We start from the raw sequence: 18,981 nt of genomic DNA, 5'->3' as shown, positions 1-18,981 counted from the left end.
AATCTATGTTGTCAAAAGTGAGTTTAATATAGGGAAAAAATGTGTTTTACTTATTTTGGTAGTTTTTCAAAATTAAGATCTTTATAGTGGTTGATGTTGTAGGAGACACAATTTTGGATAGAAGTGTTAGAAAACCAGAAAATTTTAATGATTAGAGATTTCTTATACCACAATTTCTTGTTTCATATAAAAACAAATTTTGTACCTCAGTTCAATATGGCTGCAAAATCATAAATCTAATATGGTCGCTTCAGTTTAATTTTCATAACCTCCAAAGTACTCAAAAATTAATAAAAGTTGGGTATAGGGAGGCCATTGTAGGCCATTTTGAATCTCTTAGTATTAACTATCAAAATGGCAGCTATAATTATTATTCGCTAGTGGCATCCCAGTTCGTAGTACAAGCTTCTACTTTATTTGGAGGAATGATGAACAAAAACGTTTTGTTATAATTATCATACACGTTCCTCATCAGAGCTAAAAATACAATTAGACAAGATGCAGTAAAAGATAGAGTTAGTAAGTGGTTTAATTCAAAGTAAATGTATTCAATTTTTACAGCCAACCAACTTCTTGCCCTTTCAAATTTTCTAAATTGAAATATAGAAAAAAAAATTAAAAAACTTGTTTGAAAAACTTATTAAAATGGATGAGGTAGTTTTTGAAATAGTAAGTAATTAAGCATGAATTCTATGTATTCTACAACTAAACATAAACTATTTTCGCTTATTTTAAACAGTATAGGATTAGAAAGTAAAACCAATCACTATAAAATTTTCTCGGAGTGAATTTTAAGATTAATAAGACTCCTAAATGTGGGCATTAAAGAGATTAATTGAGGTCCCGCACGAAAATAAGTCACACATACACGGATGACTACACCCACCTAAAGGATTTACGAGGGAGCAATACTTTAATACTAGTGAGGTGTTAATCATGCCCAAATTGTTCTCGTTGATATGTTGAACGGTATTCAATAGATTGATTATGTTAGCAAAGGACTAACGCAATTATGTTATGTCCTAATTACACAAGAGTTCGTAATTACGAATTAATATAAACATGACATTAAATATCAATAGAGTTATCTAATGAATGGTTGCGTTATTAACTATAACGATATTTTGCTGGTAATTAGGTGGAATAGCTACTAATAGCTATATAGGTATAGTGTTTTATTGTCAACGGGAAACAGCATTTTGGTGACCACCCTATTTTTCATATACCCATAAATACAATTAAAAAAAGAACAGCAGTTTTAATGACTGAAAATAATAATACAGTCCTAAACGTCCGGGTCATAGTGTAAACTAGTATGAAATAAAACAATATCAGTGACAGGCGTGGTAGTAAAAAGTTATACTTTATGGAGTTAAGGCATGAACTAGGGCTAACTACTGTTATGCCATAAACTAAGCCAACTATCATTAGTATTCATTAGAAGTCCTCCTTCTTGGTAATCTCTTGATCGTTCGAATCGATAGTGTTTTGGACGTTCCCGATATTATCCTGTTTTTTAAAGTCCTTCCGGCAATTTTATTCAGCAAAGGACTACATTATTTTAACCTACATTTAAGGTTCAAATCGACCGCAAGAAATTTTCTTTCTGGAGATCAATCTGGTTTCCTTTTGAAGAATAAAACAGACAGACACCTTACACCTTTATTTGAGTGTAAAACCATTTTGTTAATGAGAAAATTCTGCTGCGAAAATCTGGGGATGTACAAAGGAGAATTTAATTTGATGCATCAAAGCATAATAAATTATTGGAAGGCGGCTTTAAAGAAAACCAAATGAAAAATGCAACGCTAGAATATAATCCGAAAGCTATTGAAAACCCTTTGTTGTCCGATGGCGGTACGTAATTCCTTATAGGTTTTAATAAATTCTGAGGCTATTTGCGGGATTCTGATATTAATACATACGCTTTCCATTATTTTCAGGAAAATTCCACAAAAATCAATTTGGTTTCTACTTTGTTCGAGCGGAAATAGTTCGCACTTTATATTTGTCCAAAACAGTGGGTCATAGATCAATCATGACATTATACATCTTTGCATAGATGTTATCACAGACGTTGTATGTTCTCATTACATTCACATACGAGCTTTCACATGGCGAACATCTAACTCGGAATGTATCGAATCTCTTTGATCCATGTACATGCTAATGTTAGTTTAATACAAATTTATCCCCTTTACAATCAGTAATAAAGTCCGACATATTGGCTACACCAAATATCTATACTACCATTAATCTCCAATGAAATTTTTACGTGCTTCAATGCAAAACCAATTTTCATTTAAAAATTTACTAACCACTGTATTTAAACAAGAAAATAATTCCAAACAATTGTATAATCGCCTTTAATATAAGCACTCTCCGTTTATGTTTTAGTTAATGCGAAACATACCAAAAATGTTTAGGTAAACAAAAACTGTACGTACATTGTCACAACTCATATAAAGCTAGTTAAAACCTGATAAAACAACATTCTAAACACTACTGTTAACAATTTTCAAAAACAGATACATCAACTTCAGGACAATGACGGTTTTGCAGGATTTTCAATGCACAGTTCAGTAAATTCATCATAGAACAATTAATTTAGATTTGTTTTTAATTGTACGTACTACGGAAATATAAACACTTTTGTGTTTGGTTGATATTTGGACGCAAAAACGTGAGACAATTTGACTTTTGTATTAATTCATGAATTATTTATTTTATAGTGATAAACAGTGCATCAGTATATTATTTAGATGATTATTTATTAATAAAACTGGTTATGGAAAAATTGTCACTGCTAAAATGTAGCATAATATTTGCAGGAAATCATTTAATTTGAAAACCGGGTGAGGAATGTTAGTTAGTAAAAACAGTTCTCAAACATGTAGAAACCTAATAGATTGCTGATTTAGAGATAGATTGGCAATATTCTGATGCGCAATTTTTTTAGGTAGTTTGCATCGGTATCCCTTAATTTCTGTTAAGTAAAGCTTAATTATTACTTAAGATAAGTCAAAGGATTTTATTATTTAAGGTTCACTAAACCTATTCTGGTTTGCCTGTTAACTACGTACTTTCTTTATTTGTAGGAAAGTAAAAATAATTTGTCTTTCTTTCATAGTAGAAATATTTTTCGATATAAATTATCCAGTCACTTTTCAAAATATTGTTTTCAGCGTTCGTGTCCAAAACTTGTATTGTTTTTCTCAGAAGATACCATATCAGAACCGTAAATAATTATAAAGTTTGTTCCAACCGGTAATAATAGTAAGTTTATTCTGGCAGATTGCGCGCAAGCCGCAGAGCCAACAAAGGCAGACAGACATAGTAATTTTATCGTCTGTTAGAGCGTTATAACCAATGAGTAAAAAGAACAAGTATCAGGAGGTAACAATAATACAAATTATAACCCGTTTGTGCATTAAGCGAGGGGGACGGAAGTCCACCATCTTTGATTGCACATTCGCCTACTGCGCAGTTGAATTGACGCAAAGTCATTAAAAGTTTGGAGTTTTAAACCCGCAAAAATTTGTTGTTTGTATTTGTTGTAGTATAGTGTTAGTTTGTTTTGTTTGTTTGTGGTTCTTTAACAGTTGAGTTTTGCAAATTTAAATTAAGTTGTACAGTGGACAAGATTAACAAGTATTGACGGCCGCCATATTACTCCCCCCCCTCCCCCTTGTTTCTGTCACCCACTTGGTTTGCTATTGCTCCTTCCTGCTATGTTTACATTTTTTTTATTCATTGGTTATAACAGTAAAATCTTAAAAAAGTAAAATCACTTTTGAAAACTGATAAACTGATAAATTTTTTGATCACTCGAGTTATGTTTGACAATTTTTGCATTTACCACTATTTAAATTGAATTCTCCACATTTTTGTAGTTCAATTTATATTTTTATATTACAGTGTTGCCAGCTCAAAAATTGCATTTCCAAAATAACGTGACGCATATTTTAAAATTTAATTCAACAAATTTTTACAGCTTAGTTTTCTATTTAGTATTTCTATTTAATCTTTTATTTTTAGTAACGTGACGTATTTTTCACAGTTTTTACTAAATTTTTACGTAAGTGAAAGTAAACACAACGTCGATCTCCACAAAATTTATTAAATAGCTGCTATCTGCCCAACATGTTTTGAGTGTATCAGACATTCATCTTCAGGGGTATGTAAATATACAGTGTGTTAAAATAAATAACTACGCTAAGACGATGGAAGTCTACCTTAACAATGGTCACAGTCTGCTGGCTGTCACGCTTCTCAACCCAGGTTATACAGTTGTTTTGAGTAAAAAGATTCTATTTTCTATTTCTCCTGTTTCAGATGCATTTATTTACATCCTTCCTGAAATTTTTTTCATATCTTTGTTTTTGTGAGAAAGAAAACTGACAAGCATTCATTACTTTTATGACAAGAGAAGTTTTCAGGTTATTGGTTACTGTGATAATAATCCAAGTCACAAAGTAAAAATCCACAATTTCGCTCATTGTACAATCCCGCTAGTTTAACTCATCAGTCCTGTCTTCCCGAGGAATTCAACGATCATCCTGATGTCCATTTCAACATCTCTTTGTTCCACTATATGTGTCCCAAAAGCGTGATATCTGAGCCCCTGCAGAGCCTCACATTCACGTATTAAGTGGAGAGGCGTTTCATCCTCTCTACCGCACAGCCTGCATTCTGGATTTGGTTCTCTTCCTAGAGTTGACAGTGTCCCGTAATTATGGCAACAGCTCTCTTCAGTTGCTCCCTACCCAAGGGTAAAAGTTCTGTTGCTCTTTCTCTGGTTCGGCCTCCCATAAACATGCGAGTCTGCCCTACTTACCATATCACTGTACTCAAAAAAAAGGGGTTATACTGTACTTTATTTTGTAGTAAAATTCCTGTATAAACCTACTGTCTTAGATCATTAACGTCAAAGTTTTTTCCATCAGCAATTAGCCATTAAATCCATCCTTATAACAGTGTAAACTGCATCAAAGTCCACAAAATTAATTGTAACCATTGTCATTGTAAAGCATAACTAAATACAGTCCAGAGAAAAAATGGTTTAATAAAAAGCTACATTCACTTTGCAACTGCATGAAATTTCCTATTTCAGTTAGCAAATTGCTGCATTTATGAAAGTATTTTTTTAACAAGCTCCACAACCGGATTAAATTTCATACACACTCGTTGTTGTTCTTTATACTATGCGGTGTAATTAGAAACTGAGGTGATTAAAAGAAAAATGGTTAAAAGTCGAATTTAACGCTACAACACGAAATGTAATAATCATTCTAAACAAGCTAAAACGCGAAACAAGATTTGTTTAGAACTCGGAAAGTTCCAGATCGTAGTCATGTCTTGACTTGACAGTTAAAGAAATATTTCTGGAACCGAAACGTTTTGAACCTTACACAAGAGATATGCGGAATCGTTCATGCGGCATAGTAATGAGGGAACTACGTCGTTTATTTTACTATTTGGGAATTGGAAATTCACTCCCTTTTGCTGAATTTAAATAATCGTTTCGAAGAAATTTTAATATATTAAAAAACTGGTTAAAGAACGAATTAACGTATTGAAAGGCGTTAATTTAGCGCCATTGTTTTCTTAATGTTGTTTCAAGATTTAAATTACCAAATCGATATTGGAAAAAAAAAAAATAACACGTATTTCAAGGTACGTTTTATGGTTGCCACTTTCCACTTACAGGAAATATTTTTTACAGCGCTAGTGTAAAATCGGAAAAGTTTTAAAAGGTGTAATTTCAGTGGAAAATTTATTCACTTTCCACAGTGCAAGAGGAAACAAGGAGTTCTGCTGGCAATGCCCATTAAGACTTCCGCAATAATTCCTGATCTTGATTATGTTTGTTTTATTTGCCTTCAGTAATTAAAGTTGGAATAGAATTTAATCTGAGAAATGGTGTGAAATTAAATATAAAAGCTGTAATTTTTACGGCTGTTTATCAGTCAGGATGCATATTTTACTTAGATAAATTTGCTTGTCTCATTCTTCTTTCCAAACCCGTGAAAACGTGAGGTCTGTGAATTCTAAATATTTCAAACCATTATTTTTACATTAGGCTTATATATAACGCAAATAAATCGTTTAACAAACGACATTTTTCCACATATCAGAGCTACAGTAAATATCTAAACGGCATCGTGTATCGATATCTGATGATGATTTAATAAAACATATTTCAAAGTCGATTCAAGAATCGATATTAATTACTTCTGTTTATTTTTGTTCCATGTTTTAGCATTTACGTTAATGTATTTTATACGAGATTGTTGATATTATTAATAGTACGTTAAAAGTTCTCTTCGCTCTTAATGGCAAAAGTTGTTTGTTTTAAATCCTGTAAGTCGTTATATTGAAGAGGGATTTATAACCGCGGCAGTTGTGTTTTGGTTGAACTCAAATTTTATTTATAACCAATTTCTCCATACGTATGGCAGCAAAAAACGGATTTATGTAAATAAATAAATTAAGTCGGCTCGAATAATAATTTCATTTAGCAGTATGCACATATGTAAATAATGCCAACCGGGCTTTTTTATTTCGGTTTCACATCAAATACATATTTCATGGATTTTGGAGGCAAAACAAAACTTGTGTGTCGTACTGGGGCATTAAACTAAATTGAACGATTTTTCTCGCAGTGGTTGCACCTAATCGAATTGTCGAACTTTCGACCTTCCTCAATTATTTGAAATCCCACAACCCGCTTAATGTTTTAAGAAAAATAAATTTTCCGATATCGTGTTATACAGTGATTGTTATATTAAATGTCTAATCCAACAGTGCTACGAAATCGATAATATACATTGGTGGAATATTTCTTCGGTGAAACCGTCACAAAGAATTTATTCTTTTCCTTTCCACGATAAAGTAACTGCACAGAAGTGCTGACATTTTAAGAAAATATGCGATAGGTAATGTTCGTAAATCACGCATCCAATGATAAAATGCTAGTAATCTCCAGAACTTTTCAGTAATGGAAATGCAGTCCATATTCATGGTTAAATCAAAATTCAAATTGGAATCTAGCTCCTGGACTATGGGAATAGTACTCTATATAGGACTAGTAAAATTAAATTAATTTCCAGGCTTTGTACCATAACAAAAGCGTTGTTGTTGAAATGTTTTATTGATACTGTTGTTTTGTACAATATTCGTGTAAAACGTATCAAATATTTATGCGTTTTGCAATAAAATGTTTTATTTATAGAGAAGGCGCCTCATCCAAAGTAGAACCGCTATTTTAATAATAAGCCAGACATACAGTTTGAGAACGTTTTCATTAATTCACACATTAAGTAGAACCTGACAATTAAAATGAAATGACCACATGAATTTCATATTGAAGTGTAATAATGAATGGCGAGTACCACTTTGCTAAGTTATTAACAGTTACTTTCCCAGAATTTTTCACACAGAATGCTATTTCCGGAAAAATTCTTATCCGTGATATATTAACGCTTACTTTATTCATACACCCTCCATTTATTTTTTTGTCTAAGATTTCATGTTTCAAGCAAAATTTAACTTTTTTTGCTGCTTCAAATTAGAATTCAGAAAATTTAGTAATTTTTAACTAGCTAAAAAAATAGCATTGATATTGTGGACTCAATTTTTAAAACACGTTTTGTGTTTTTTAATTAATTAAACAAGATTTTTTTTTCATTTTAAAATGAATAATTAAAATTTGCAACCCAAGTAAAAACAGGATTGAATCAGTTAGGTTTTTTTTTGTAGTGTCGTCAGTTCTGACCCAAATTAATCAAAACAGCGAAATTTAATTAAAAAGCTGTTGATAAAAATATTCCAAACCTTCCCTAATTTGTACACTTCTAAATAGTAGAGCAGGTTCGTTCTGGAATATTTGTATTCTTTATTTATTTTAGCAAACTCACCAATACATAGAGTGCAGTGAGTTTTTTCAGAACTTAGTTAAAAACACAAAATCATAAAACAAACAGCAGCTTTAATCCCTTTTATTAAAATAAAGTGTGGAGGTCTCCACTTGTTTCTGCTTATTGCCTTCATTAGGCATGCAATATTCCGTGTTCATTGAAACGTCCTTATGAATCAATGTCTATAAAAATTTTATGCGTTTCTGACCTGAATTAAATCAAATATTCTTTATGATGACTGTCTATTAACTGAAATGAAACATTGCAACAGCAAAATAATATATACAAATTGAACCTATTACTGTTTGAAAATTCTTTCTGATTATTTAGCTTGAAGGCTTTTAACATGAGCAGATTGCTGGAAATAGAGTTTTTGACATTTTCATTTGCAACTGCAGTAATTAATCGTCGAAAATTAGGTCGAATATCGGTTAGTCGGAATATGAAATTTGTTATTTTGAAAGTTGGAAATGCTAAGAGTTTATCAAGAGGTAGGTAATTGCAAAATATTTCGGGATTGCGGGATACAAGAGTATAAGTTATTTTTAATTAACTAGTACGACAGAATGCTAGCCATTAATTTAGATTAAAGTTATCCAGAGATTTAGTGTGAAAGTATTACAAGCACGTAATATGTCACGTCGTCACGCAAAGAAAATACATTTTTTGAGACATCAAACGCGCGTAAAGCTAATAACAGAGTTCCAAAGTTTCCACAAGGATAATTACGTGGCAGCTTTAAGCTTTCCATGGAACGTAATGTGAAGAATTCAACTCGTTTCTTTCGCTTGTCTCAGCTTAACTTTCGGCCCGTCAGATTTGGCTTACCTGGCCTAAAACTTTTGGTGAAAAGTTATTTTTCGAATGTAGCGTGTCCTCAGTATTAAACTTGTTTTTTTGTTGTTTCAGGTACAGAGGTGGTAACGTTATCAATTACTCACAAAGGGGCGGTATCAGCGTGGTAACTGAAAAGCAAACTAAAACTAGTAGATTGCTTATATCAAGAGCTACTCCAGAAGATAGTGGCAATTACACTTGTTCTCCGAGTTCTTCAGATGCAGCTAGTGTCCTTGTGCATGTTCTACAAGGAGAAACTCCTGCAGCTATGCAGCATAGCTCTACGGTGCGCAGCTGGACTATAAACTTTACTTTGTTGATTTTGTTTTTGTGTTTTGTTTTTGTACGGTGAATTGTAGGTCTTTCCTTTTAGACTACTCTTGATTGAACCATATACTCCCTGACTATGATCTAACAACTTTATGAAGAGTTTCTATTATCTGTACGTACACATATCACACGCGTCTTATCTGCTCTACTTGGCCTTTGTATGGTTCAATCAAAAAAGAAAGAATTTAATTTCAACAATGCCTCCACATATAAAGCAAATAGAAAATATGTATTGAAAAAGGCTTCATAACTTCTCTGTCACACCTTTCTTAACCAAATATCATTATATCTCACTTTGTACCATAACAACAACAATATTACTAGAATAGTTTTTCTTTGAAAGATGGAGGGCATAAGTGTAATATACGTATTCTACATTACGTAAACTGATAAGTTGCTTTTGTAGGTTAAAGCTAACATTTACAAACGTCATACAGTGTGATGTAATCTATAAGTTTTAGTGGTATTTATACTTTTTGTTGGCTTTCTATTGAACTAAGCGGCTCTCAACTTAAGTAAATTGATAGAGTTAGTGTAAATATTTGTTTCATATGTCCTTAATTTAACTGTCTAAACTTAGATAAAAAGTATTTAATGTCAATAAATGAACCAAATTTAACCTAACTTAAATAACTGTGTAGAAATCAGTAATTCATATAAATGTGGATGTCTATCAAAGCAAAAACAGTAAGGCTATTTTGACTTCTAATAATTATTAACATCTAAAATAAGTTGTACATATTATAACTTAGAACATCAACCCAAATATTTTAAATGATCTTTGATAAAATGTTAAGCATGTATTTACATTTATAGTTGTTACATAATAATGTAGTGAACTCATTCGGACCAGGAGCGAGATATTAAGGTGTTCCAAAACTAGTCTGGAAAGAAAATACCTTATTGTTATCGCGCTTCCGTTCTATAAATCATCCATCCATTCAACGTTTTTGACAATAAATTAAAGCGACTTTTAAGCAGGATATTTCAGAGGTAGGCCTAAAGCAAGGGAGATATTCTTTTCTAAATCAACGAAGCGAATTTAAAAACTCGGTTTTCTGTGTAAACGTTAAAATGCTTTGTTTCACCGCGAAATTAAGACTTTTCATTGTCAAACCGGCATTCCTCTCGAGAAATTTAATTAAGCCCAACTAAGTGACATGTTTGAAATAAGCCATTAAAGAGTAATTCCCCGTTTTCCGTTTTTTCTAAGCATTTTCGACAGGGAAACGAGAAAATATAAAGGTATGAAAGTTGGTAATGAACCCACTGTGACATGTTTCAGTGGGGATTTGAAACATTATCGATTCTGTCTAATGATTTATTTATTGTAATCTACGTGATTTGATCGAGGTTTTTTTTGAGCATAAAATACCATTTTAGGTCGTAGGAAATTGTATTAAAGCAAAAAACGTCTCCTTTGTAAGCCGTTTTGGGCAGCTTATTGTCCCAAATGGAAAATTGGGAACAATAAGATCACAAGATGAACTTTTCCTATAAAACAGTTTCACGGTATTAGCCTTTTCTTGAACTTAAGGCTAGTGTTTTTTTCGCAAATGGATCCGTTATTTTGTCGACAGTTTATTGCCTAACATCCGCTGAAATGGGGAGATAAAGCAGATTTGATTGCCATTTTTATTAACTTATTTTATGTTTTCTTTGTCCGGAAATTCCGTATAATTAAGATATAATAGCGGCCGGCTAAAGGCAAGATATTAAGCTAAATGAAATAAACATTTTTTTTCTCTGGCTGCTAAAAGGTAGCTATGTAACACAGTCATAAAGCTTTTTATATAGTTGGTAAGTGTTGCTTTTACAGCAGGAATTAGGGCTCAGAACACAGAAGTCATTAAAAATTAATTTAGTTTCCTCACTCTACAAATTTACCCATGTTTCCGGTAATTTCCACCCAATTCGACTTATAATCTAAAAACAGATAAAATAGGCTTCCTGATTTATTATTAGTTATAGAGTAACAAAACTCTCAGCAGGAAGTTACGAATAAAAATGGGATTTTGCGAAACTTTTTCCAGCAAAGGCCAGTCGTGTTTGTTCTTTCTGCCTCTAAGCTCGGTAATTCTCCAGCGACTCAACTTGTAAATTGACAAAAGACACAGCCAACGCTTCTGTTTTCCGATTTATAAAATAGTTTTCTAATAAATTGTTTCTAATAAGTCCTCTGATACAAACTTTTCTTAGTTTGGAAAGTGGAGATAACAGATTTACAGAAATAAACAAGGTTTGGCATCTGGGGAGATGTGAAGGGACAACGTGAAAGAACTCAGATCTAGATAAATACATTCATGGATATAAATTTGCTTTCCATAAGTGGAAACGTTAAGATGCACGTGACACAACGACAATTTTCAGCACACAAAAAGATTTTATTTTTTACTTATACCAATATCTGTAGTAGCGTTGATTATATAAATGGAAAGTTCGTGGATAAACACGTGATTGAGACTTCAAAAGTTTAAGAAAAAAACATTTAAAATCTGTTTTATTTATGAAGATGATTGTCAAAAATGTTTGCTATGCAAAGAATAAAAAGAATGTAAACATAGCAGGTATACTTAGTTGGAATCCTTATGATCAACAGGTTACAAGACATTTGCTATTAAAGTATTCGGTGCGAAACATGATTGCTATTTGTAATCTTCTTAGAGGATGGAGCCCTAGATCATTTTTCATTACAAGGGAGAAATTACTTAAACAAAACTTTTCTGAATCGTTGAATTGGTCGGAGAAGCCAAATATCATCACCAAGTTCGAATTTTGGTCCTCTAGATTTTTACCTGAAGCATTTTGTAAATGAAGAAATAATAGATAACCAAGGCAAGTTATTAATTTCAACTTAAAATGCTGTTGAGACATTTTGGAACAATAATAGACAGTTATTTCAACCAATTTTTTTTATAAATGCATCGGTCAATATTTTAGTTTGCAAAAAACTCAAAAACCGTTCGTTTTCGGGATACTTACTAGGTATACCTTTTTTGGCAAGAACACCTTTTTGGCACTTGGCTATACCAGTAAAAAGTTATGTCGATTTAAAAGCGAATTATTTTCTGCAGGTGGCGACCTCTACGTGACCTCTACGTGCTGTCTTAAAACTGCGTTAAAAATCAAATTTGCTATCTTCAAAAAGGGGGAAAAATTATTCAAAATTATATTTTGATCCCTTAAATCCGCTATTAAATTATTTACCATTATTTATGGGACGCCCTGTATAAAACACAGAGAAAAATCACGGACCGCCTATGCATGTGCATTTTACTTTCGGGTTTTTAGGTTACCTCTATAGCTCAAGCACATCAGATAGAATTATTGTTACCTTCTAATACTAATACTTTTTACTCAATGATGCTATGTTTGTTAGAAAATTCCTATCCTCCATCGCTCTAAGAAATAACGCAATATGCTTGTTTAGACACAGTTGAAGATCTTGTTGAAGGGGTTAAGAGTTTGAGCCTTTCTCGACGGGTCGTATTAATCAAATATGTATTTCACATATTTTTTTCTAAACTTTAAAGCTCGTTCCCTCAGTGGACATAATTTTGGATGGTCACATTTTTCCAATAAGCTCCTCAATTGCACTTTCAAAGTTAAATTGCTACAAGAAGCCATTTGAATAAAAAAAAATAGCTCATACTTTCAAAATTTAGGTATGCTAATTCAATCAAATTTAATTTACTAAACCTGTATTTCTTAAAGGATTTTAGTTCAAATTTGGCAAGCATAAGCAAATGTTTGTTTTTATTCAAATGATCTAATAAGCCTTTCTTAGAAATTTTCAAAAATTTGCAAGAAAATATGAATGCAGAAATGACATTTTTCTCGCTCACGTTGTTATCCAGGTTTATGTTTCCTGATTAGAACATTTGATAAAGTATACATACTAATTTAACAATAAAATTGCAAATAAAAATGACAAATAACTTACCAGCGAAATTCGAAAAGAGTAAATAGAAATTATTCTTTACGTTAGTTCTCAAAATTATTACATAATTTAAAAGCGAACAGTTTCTTACTGCCTTGATTTTTTTCATTGAAATTAGTTATCCTCTTCGAGTAAAAAGAACAAGTATCAGGAGGTAACAATATACCCCGTTTGTGAGTACTCACTTATGAGTCAAACAGAGAATTCATCCTTGCTTATAAGGTACAAAGAAAAAAATGTCAAAATACTCAGTTTTGTATATCAATCACAATTCTAGAAACAACATTCATCATTTTCCACTTCTCTTCGTCGAAACAACGTGGTTGTAAAATGTCCACTATTAGGTATCTTTAAAACTTCACGATCTGCGAAAACATCTATACTCTCCAAATTCACTTCCTCTTTACAAGCTAATAACATATTTACCAAATAACCAATTCTTTTAAGCAATAAGCAGCGTTTACCGTTGTATGTTTTGTTTAAAACCATTCTAGGACAATACTATGTGATTTATTTTGACAGAGGGTATTGTTTATTGCATTTTTAAAGTACATTCTAATTTTGATTCTTGCGATTAATATAATTTGCTTGAGGCGACTGAAAAATACAAGTAATACAAAAAATAGAAATAGAATAGACAATTTTTCATTTTGTTTGAATTATATACTTTGTTTTATTGAAATGATAATGAACTGGTAGAAATGTTTGTATCGGATGTTAATGCCCTCGACGACTTGAAGAATGGATATTTTTTCAGGTAGTATCACAGAGTTAATTAATTGAAATCCTAGTATTATCTTATAATTTAGAGTATAAAGGTGAGAGGTGGCCAGGCTTAGTGAAAATTTATCGGGTAAAAGACGTACCCTTAAAAATATGTCTTCTCTAAGTGGGAGAGTCGTTTTATAAGGGTGGAAATTTTGCTGACGCAGTAACACGCTAAATAGAAATTCCCACATCTTTATTAAGCTTTACGTAAGATTTAAAAGGCCATGTCAGGGAGCCATGAGTTAATATCATGCTTAAGAAGGCAAGCCTTAGCCATAAATACACTGTCGGGTTCAGCTACATAGTTTCTTCGAAGCGTATCCTGTTGGTAATACCTTTTGTCTTTTGTCAATTTAAAAGTTAAATCTTCGGAGAGTTGCCTCAGTCAGGTAAGGAGGACTTCTAGAACTTCTGTTCTAGTTTTTATTTGTCCTCCTTTCTGTGTCTGGGTTTCAGTTCGGCAATAGGGAGTTTGCTACTTTATAACTCGATCGCTGTTAACCGACACTTTATCTGCGTGTTTCGGAGAATTAAACAAGTTTTAATTGTTCCCCAGATGGTTGGGAATAAAGACGTAAAGGTTAACGCTTGCTAATTTTTGGTGTCGAAACTACTCAGCATATAACTAGCTCTAAACTATTGGAAATGGAAGCGCCATGTATTGTTAGACCACTAATATTCGCTTTTCTCCCGTTTAAACGCAATAATACGATTAGGCAATAAACGTAGCTCTAGTGTCGCTCTTTAGAGCAAAGATAAGGAAATTTTGCTTTTCCGAGTTATTTAAGTGTCGAGAAGAATGTTCTTGATAAGGTAGACAGTTAATTAGCAAAGTATGACAAGAAAATTTCAAACCATAATAGAGCAAAAGAGTGAACCACTGTAAAACAGCAAAATATGCCAAGGAAACTAAGTTACGTGCAAGTTGGGCTTGCGAAATCAGACACCCATCTGGCGACAAACTTGTTGAATATCTCATGAACTTAGTTTCTACTATACAGTGGCATATTGTGCTGCACTAAATTCTAGACCAAGTTATTATTAAATATTTTCCCTTAGAGAAACTGACTGTAAGTATGCACCCCAAAGTTTCAAAATGTCACCTCTTTCGTACATGTTACGAATAAGATTGGACTTAACAAATATAATGCATTTCCCCCCAGTTAATTGTTCAGCATTACAATAGACCTTAATGCACTACGTCTGATACAGACAAACGTTCAATTATTACCTGCAGAGTATGCGTAATTTCCTGCTCCACTTAAATAAATCTGACAATATTAAATTAAACGTCCTTTTCATGGGACCGTTTGAGAAAAAACAGATTTTTGTAAAACTTTAATTAATGAAGAAGGGCAGAAAATAAAAGCCAAAGCTGCATAAAAAAATACTCCACTGAGGTATTCGTTGTTAATGACGAACGCTTCGTTAGTCCCACTTCCAAATTAAACGAAATTAGCCTAAAGGTCTGCAGGCAAATAAAAGGGATTGGAAGTTTTAGTGTCTAAGTCTACAATAAAACCGTTTTAGGGGTTCATGGTGGCCAGCAAAAATGGGCAACCTTAATTGTTCTATCGAGCGTTTATTTTCCACTCTGGTTTTGTATAATAACGTTAGCACCTTGTCACTTCATCAAGCCTGATAGCAGACTTTATGCCCAAGAAACATCAAGCTAACAACAAACTTGCTCGCCTGTGATCCGTGAATTAGTAACAACTAACGAAATTTCAGACTATTAAATTCATCAAGTAACTTGCCTTGAGGCTGGGCTCAACTCAAATGGACCGAATGTCTGTTTGAGCGCGAGAAGGTACATATATATCTATTGAATTAATTATTACATCACTTAGACCAGTTTTGCGGAAGTAATTCTGTAGTAATCTCTGTTGGTATTGCAATATACTACACACAAGGTACCAAAAGTATTTTGTCGAAAATTATAAGAACTCGGCTGGTTATAATTTTTTGTGCTTACCTACATATTCCAGGTTTAGTTGATCATTTTTTTATATATGTTGGTGGGTTCTGGTTTGATCTAATGATGCCTTAATACGAAACCCGTGTAACCTTATTTAACATACTTAATATACATATAATACTCATAATAGCATTTTGGTTTCTTACTGATTTCGTATTCGGTCTACTGACATAATCCGCAAACTAACGGCAATAATATATCATGTGTTTAAGAGAATGTCTCATTATTTTATTCTTGTGTGTTATGTACTGCTCTTAACCTTTATACAAAATACGAACAAATTTTGATATTACATTTCTGTTGTCAGAAACTAGTTGTATCTGAGTGATGAGAAGTGAAGAGTATCATTCACTCACTCTTCTTATTTTTGATATTTTTGTCTTATTATAGAATTTTACAACTGCTTGCGATGAAGAAAATATTCAACAAATAAACCTACAAAATAGGTCAATACAAGCGAAATCGTTTCTAACATACTTTAAAAAGTGGTTTTGTGTACTAAACCACTAATTTGCTGCGTAAAGAAATATTTCAAATTTTTGCACGAATAATTTAAGTTTAGTTTGTTGGATATTACTTAGTTTACATAAATATGCGTTTACCGAGGGAGTTTTTTTTCGGTGTTTAAAGGATTTAGAATGTTCTACTTTTGATAATTGTTATAAATTTTTCTTTACCTGATAAACTTCTAGGGTTGAAACCTTGAATCACCCTGTATACGCAACGTCCCACTATAACTAAACTGCTGTATATATTGTAAGTTGGAAATTTGACAACATGCTAAAAAATTGACTAAACTTTTTTATTGATGGAAATTGACCTAGTGATATGGACGTAGATGTAATTTCTTGCTATTGATGTAAAATTTAAATAAGACTCATCTGTACGTATGTGTGTATATATTATTATGATTTAAGAATTTTTGTAACACTTTATTTTACATTGAAATACCATCATAATTTGTAAAGCTTACACTACTGAATGTATGCAATATGTAAGGGCAGAAAGACCATACGGGTTGATAGCCCATTTCATAATGAAATAAAGATTGTTTCTATATACAATTCTGATAACCAGTTATAAAGACCACGCTAATTGAAAGACATTAATTAAAACTAAATGTATGTGTACCACTAAAAATATTGATGTAACATGTAACTTAATTCGTTGGATGTAAATAGTATTTTAACGAGTTCTAGACAACTGATGATATGTGTAGACCATTGTTTATAAATGTATAAATGATGCTGTAATAAAAATTCAATAGCCACAATGTTGTTTTATTTCTACTAAAACCGAGACTAAAACCATCAGTAGGTTTATATGGATTTTCTATTCTACCAGCATAGATCCTTTCTGCTAATTTAGAAAACGCGTGCTAACAGTGCAGTGCATATAGTCTATACAATCGAGAATCTCAACTTGATTAAACTAAAAGTGTAAAACGCCCTCGAATCAATTAGAAATTATGTTCAAAGTGCGATAATTCAATGCGTATGATGGAAAAAAGTCCAAGTCTTTAGATTTCTGGTTAACACATTGGAAATCGATAAATTCCTGGTGAGAGCGAAATTATAAGAAATTGAAATCCAAAAATTAATTTATTACCTACTTTGCGACAAGGGGGGTGTTTCTGAAATCCGATCGAAAACCAACAAACGGCGAAACATTTCGTTCAAATAATTAATCAGGAACGGAAACAAATTGTGCAAACCAATTTAGAACCCTTATTAATAATAAGAAATACCTTTACTGTGCTTATAACTTCCATGATATCTGTAAGTCAGAAAATATGTAAGTGACATATTCTATTAAAGCAAGATTTGCTTTTTGTTTTCGTTCGCTTTTCCCATTTGTCAAGAACAACATTTAAAAAGGACTTTCGATTATAATAAAGCCAGTCAGAGCTCTCTTATCAAAGCGATACGAAAGCAAGGCAAGAACAAGCAATAATTCTGACATAATCCTTTTTCATCGGGCCTTTTTTATATTCCCTTTAGAACCTTCAGACAAATGCTATATAAATGCCTCGGGTTTGCTAAAATGTACATCCACCCCAGATGTAATGTTGACATTTAATTTTTTTAGTACATTTTTGGAATAATTTTTTTTAACCGTTTAGAGTGGAAGGAAATTTTACTCGATGGCCTTATTCTATAAAAAAATCACTTTTGTCAGTTAGATTTTTAACCTGAAATGTGGCTAGCAAAAGCAATGGATAACCTAAACCAGCTAAATAAATTATTTAAAACTTAAAAGCGGAACTAATTTTATAGTGCTCAGTGTAATCCTTCCTAAATTCTAGTAAAGTCCTTTGATAGACTTTTAAGAACTTATTAAACTAAAATCAGTGTGTTTACAGTGATAACTGATAATTGACTAAGTGAGAATGAGATTGAATACCTAATAAAAATATATCATACTAGTTCTAATGGAGCATTTTACAAGTCGCAATTACTTGTTTCACCAACTTGTTCAGATTTACCGTCAACTTTTTCCTTTTACTGGCTTACATACTCTCTCGATTCAGCAACTGAGTACATATTAGTCTAGGATTCTATCCGGAGTGCCCATTTAACCATCCTAAGTTTTTCCTATGACTCCATTAGACAATTTAATAAAAAATTCATCATTAAAGTGCACATATGAGTTTATGACGGTAAGTACTAAATTATTTATGGATATACAATGGAACTGCATCGATCCACTATAAACTATAATTAGGAAAAATCTGAACATTTTGCAACCGACAATGAATAAAGAGCCATATAGTTAAATGGAGCAAAATGGCAAATTCTTCCGATTAAACTAGAAGTACACTAATAATTTTTCATTTAGATAGAAAGGCTATATTTAACTTTCTAAAAAACTGCGGGTTATAATTCCTATTAAGTTTAAAACCTCTTTTGTTATTTTAATTATTGTCTTATCTATCACCGCCTCGTGTTATCAGGAAAAGAGTCAGAAAAAGTTCCCCATTTAAGCTATATTTTAATCTGGTTTCCTTTCATGGAATACTATAAAATGTTAGGTGTATACAACATTATTTTGACACAGGAGTGACCCCCACCTAAAATTTTTTCTCAAAAAAGTTGTATACATATGAAACGAGGTTGCAATTACTCTAATTAAATTTTAGTTACCAACTGTTCCAAAATTGAAGAATGTATAATTCAATTATCAATTGCAAATAATTTTAAATAGTTATT

General features: G+C 32.1%; 1 protein-coding gene across 3 annotated transcripts in view; it reads left to right on the top strand.

Moving 5' to 3' along the window:
• Nucleotides 1-17,041, top strand: part of LOC145738801 (zwei Ig domain protein zig-8-like) — a 166,634-nt gene extending 149,593 nt beyond the window's left edge. For all 3 annotated transcript variants that reach the window (XM_081993861.1, XM_081993860.1, XM_081993862.1), the window contains one exon: nt 8,829-17,041. In XM_081993861.1, coding sequence (XP_081849987.1) covers nt 8,829-9,108 — 280 coding nt within the window. In that variant the 3' untranslated portion in view covers nt 9,109-17,041. The remainder of the gene's footprint in view (nt 1-8,828) is intronic.
• The last annotated feature ends 1,940 nt before the right edge of the window (nt 17,042-18,981 follow it).

Source organism: Ips typographus, linkage group LG16 (assembly GCF_016097725.1).
Source record: "Ips typographus isolate SLU linkage group LG16, UJ_Ityp_2.0, whole genome shotgun sequence".
Taxonomy (NCBI): domain Eukaryota; kingdom Metazoa; phylum Arthropoda; class Insecta; order Coleoptera; family Curculionidae; genus Ips; species Ips typographus.
This window is presented reverse-complemented; position numbering and strand designations above follow the sequence as displayed.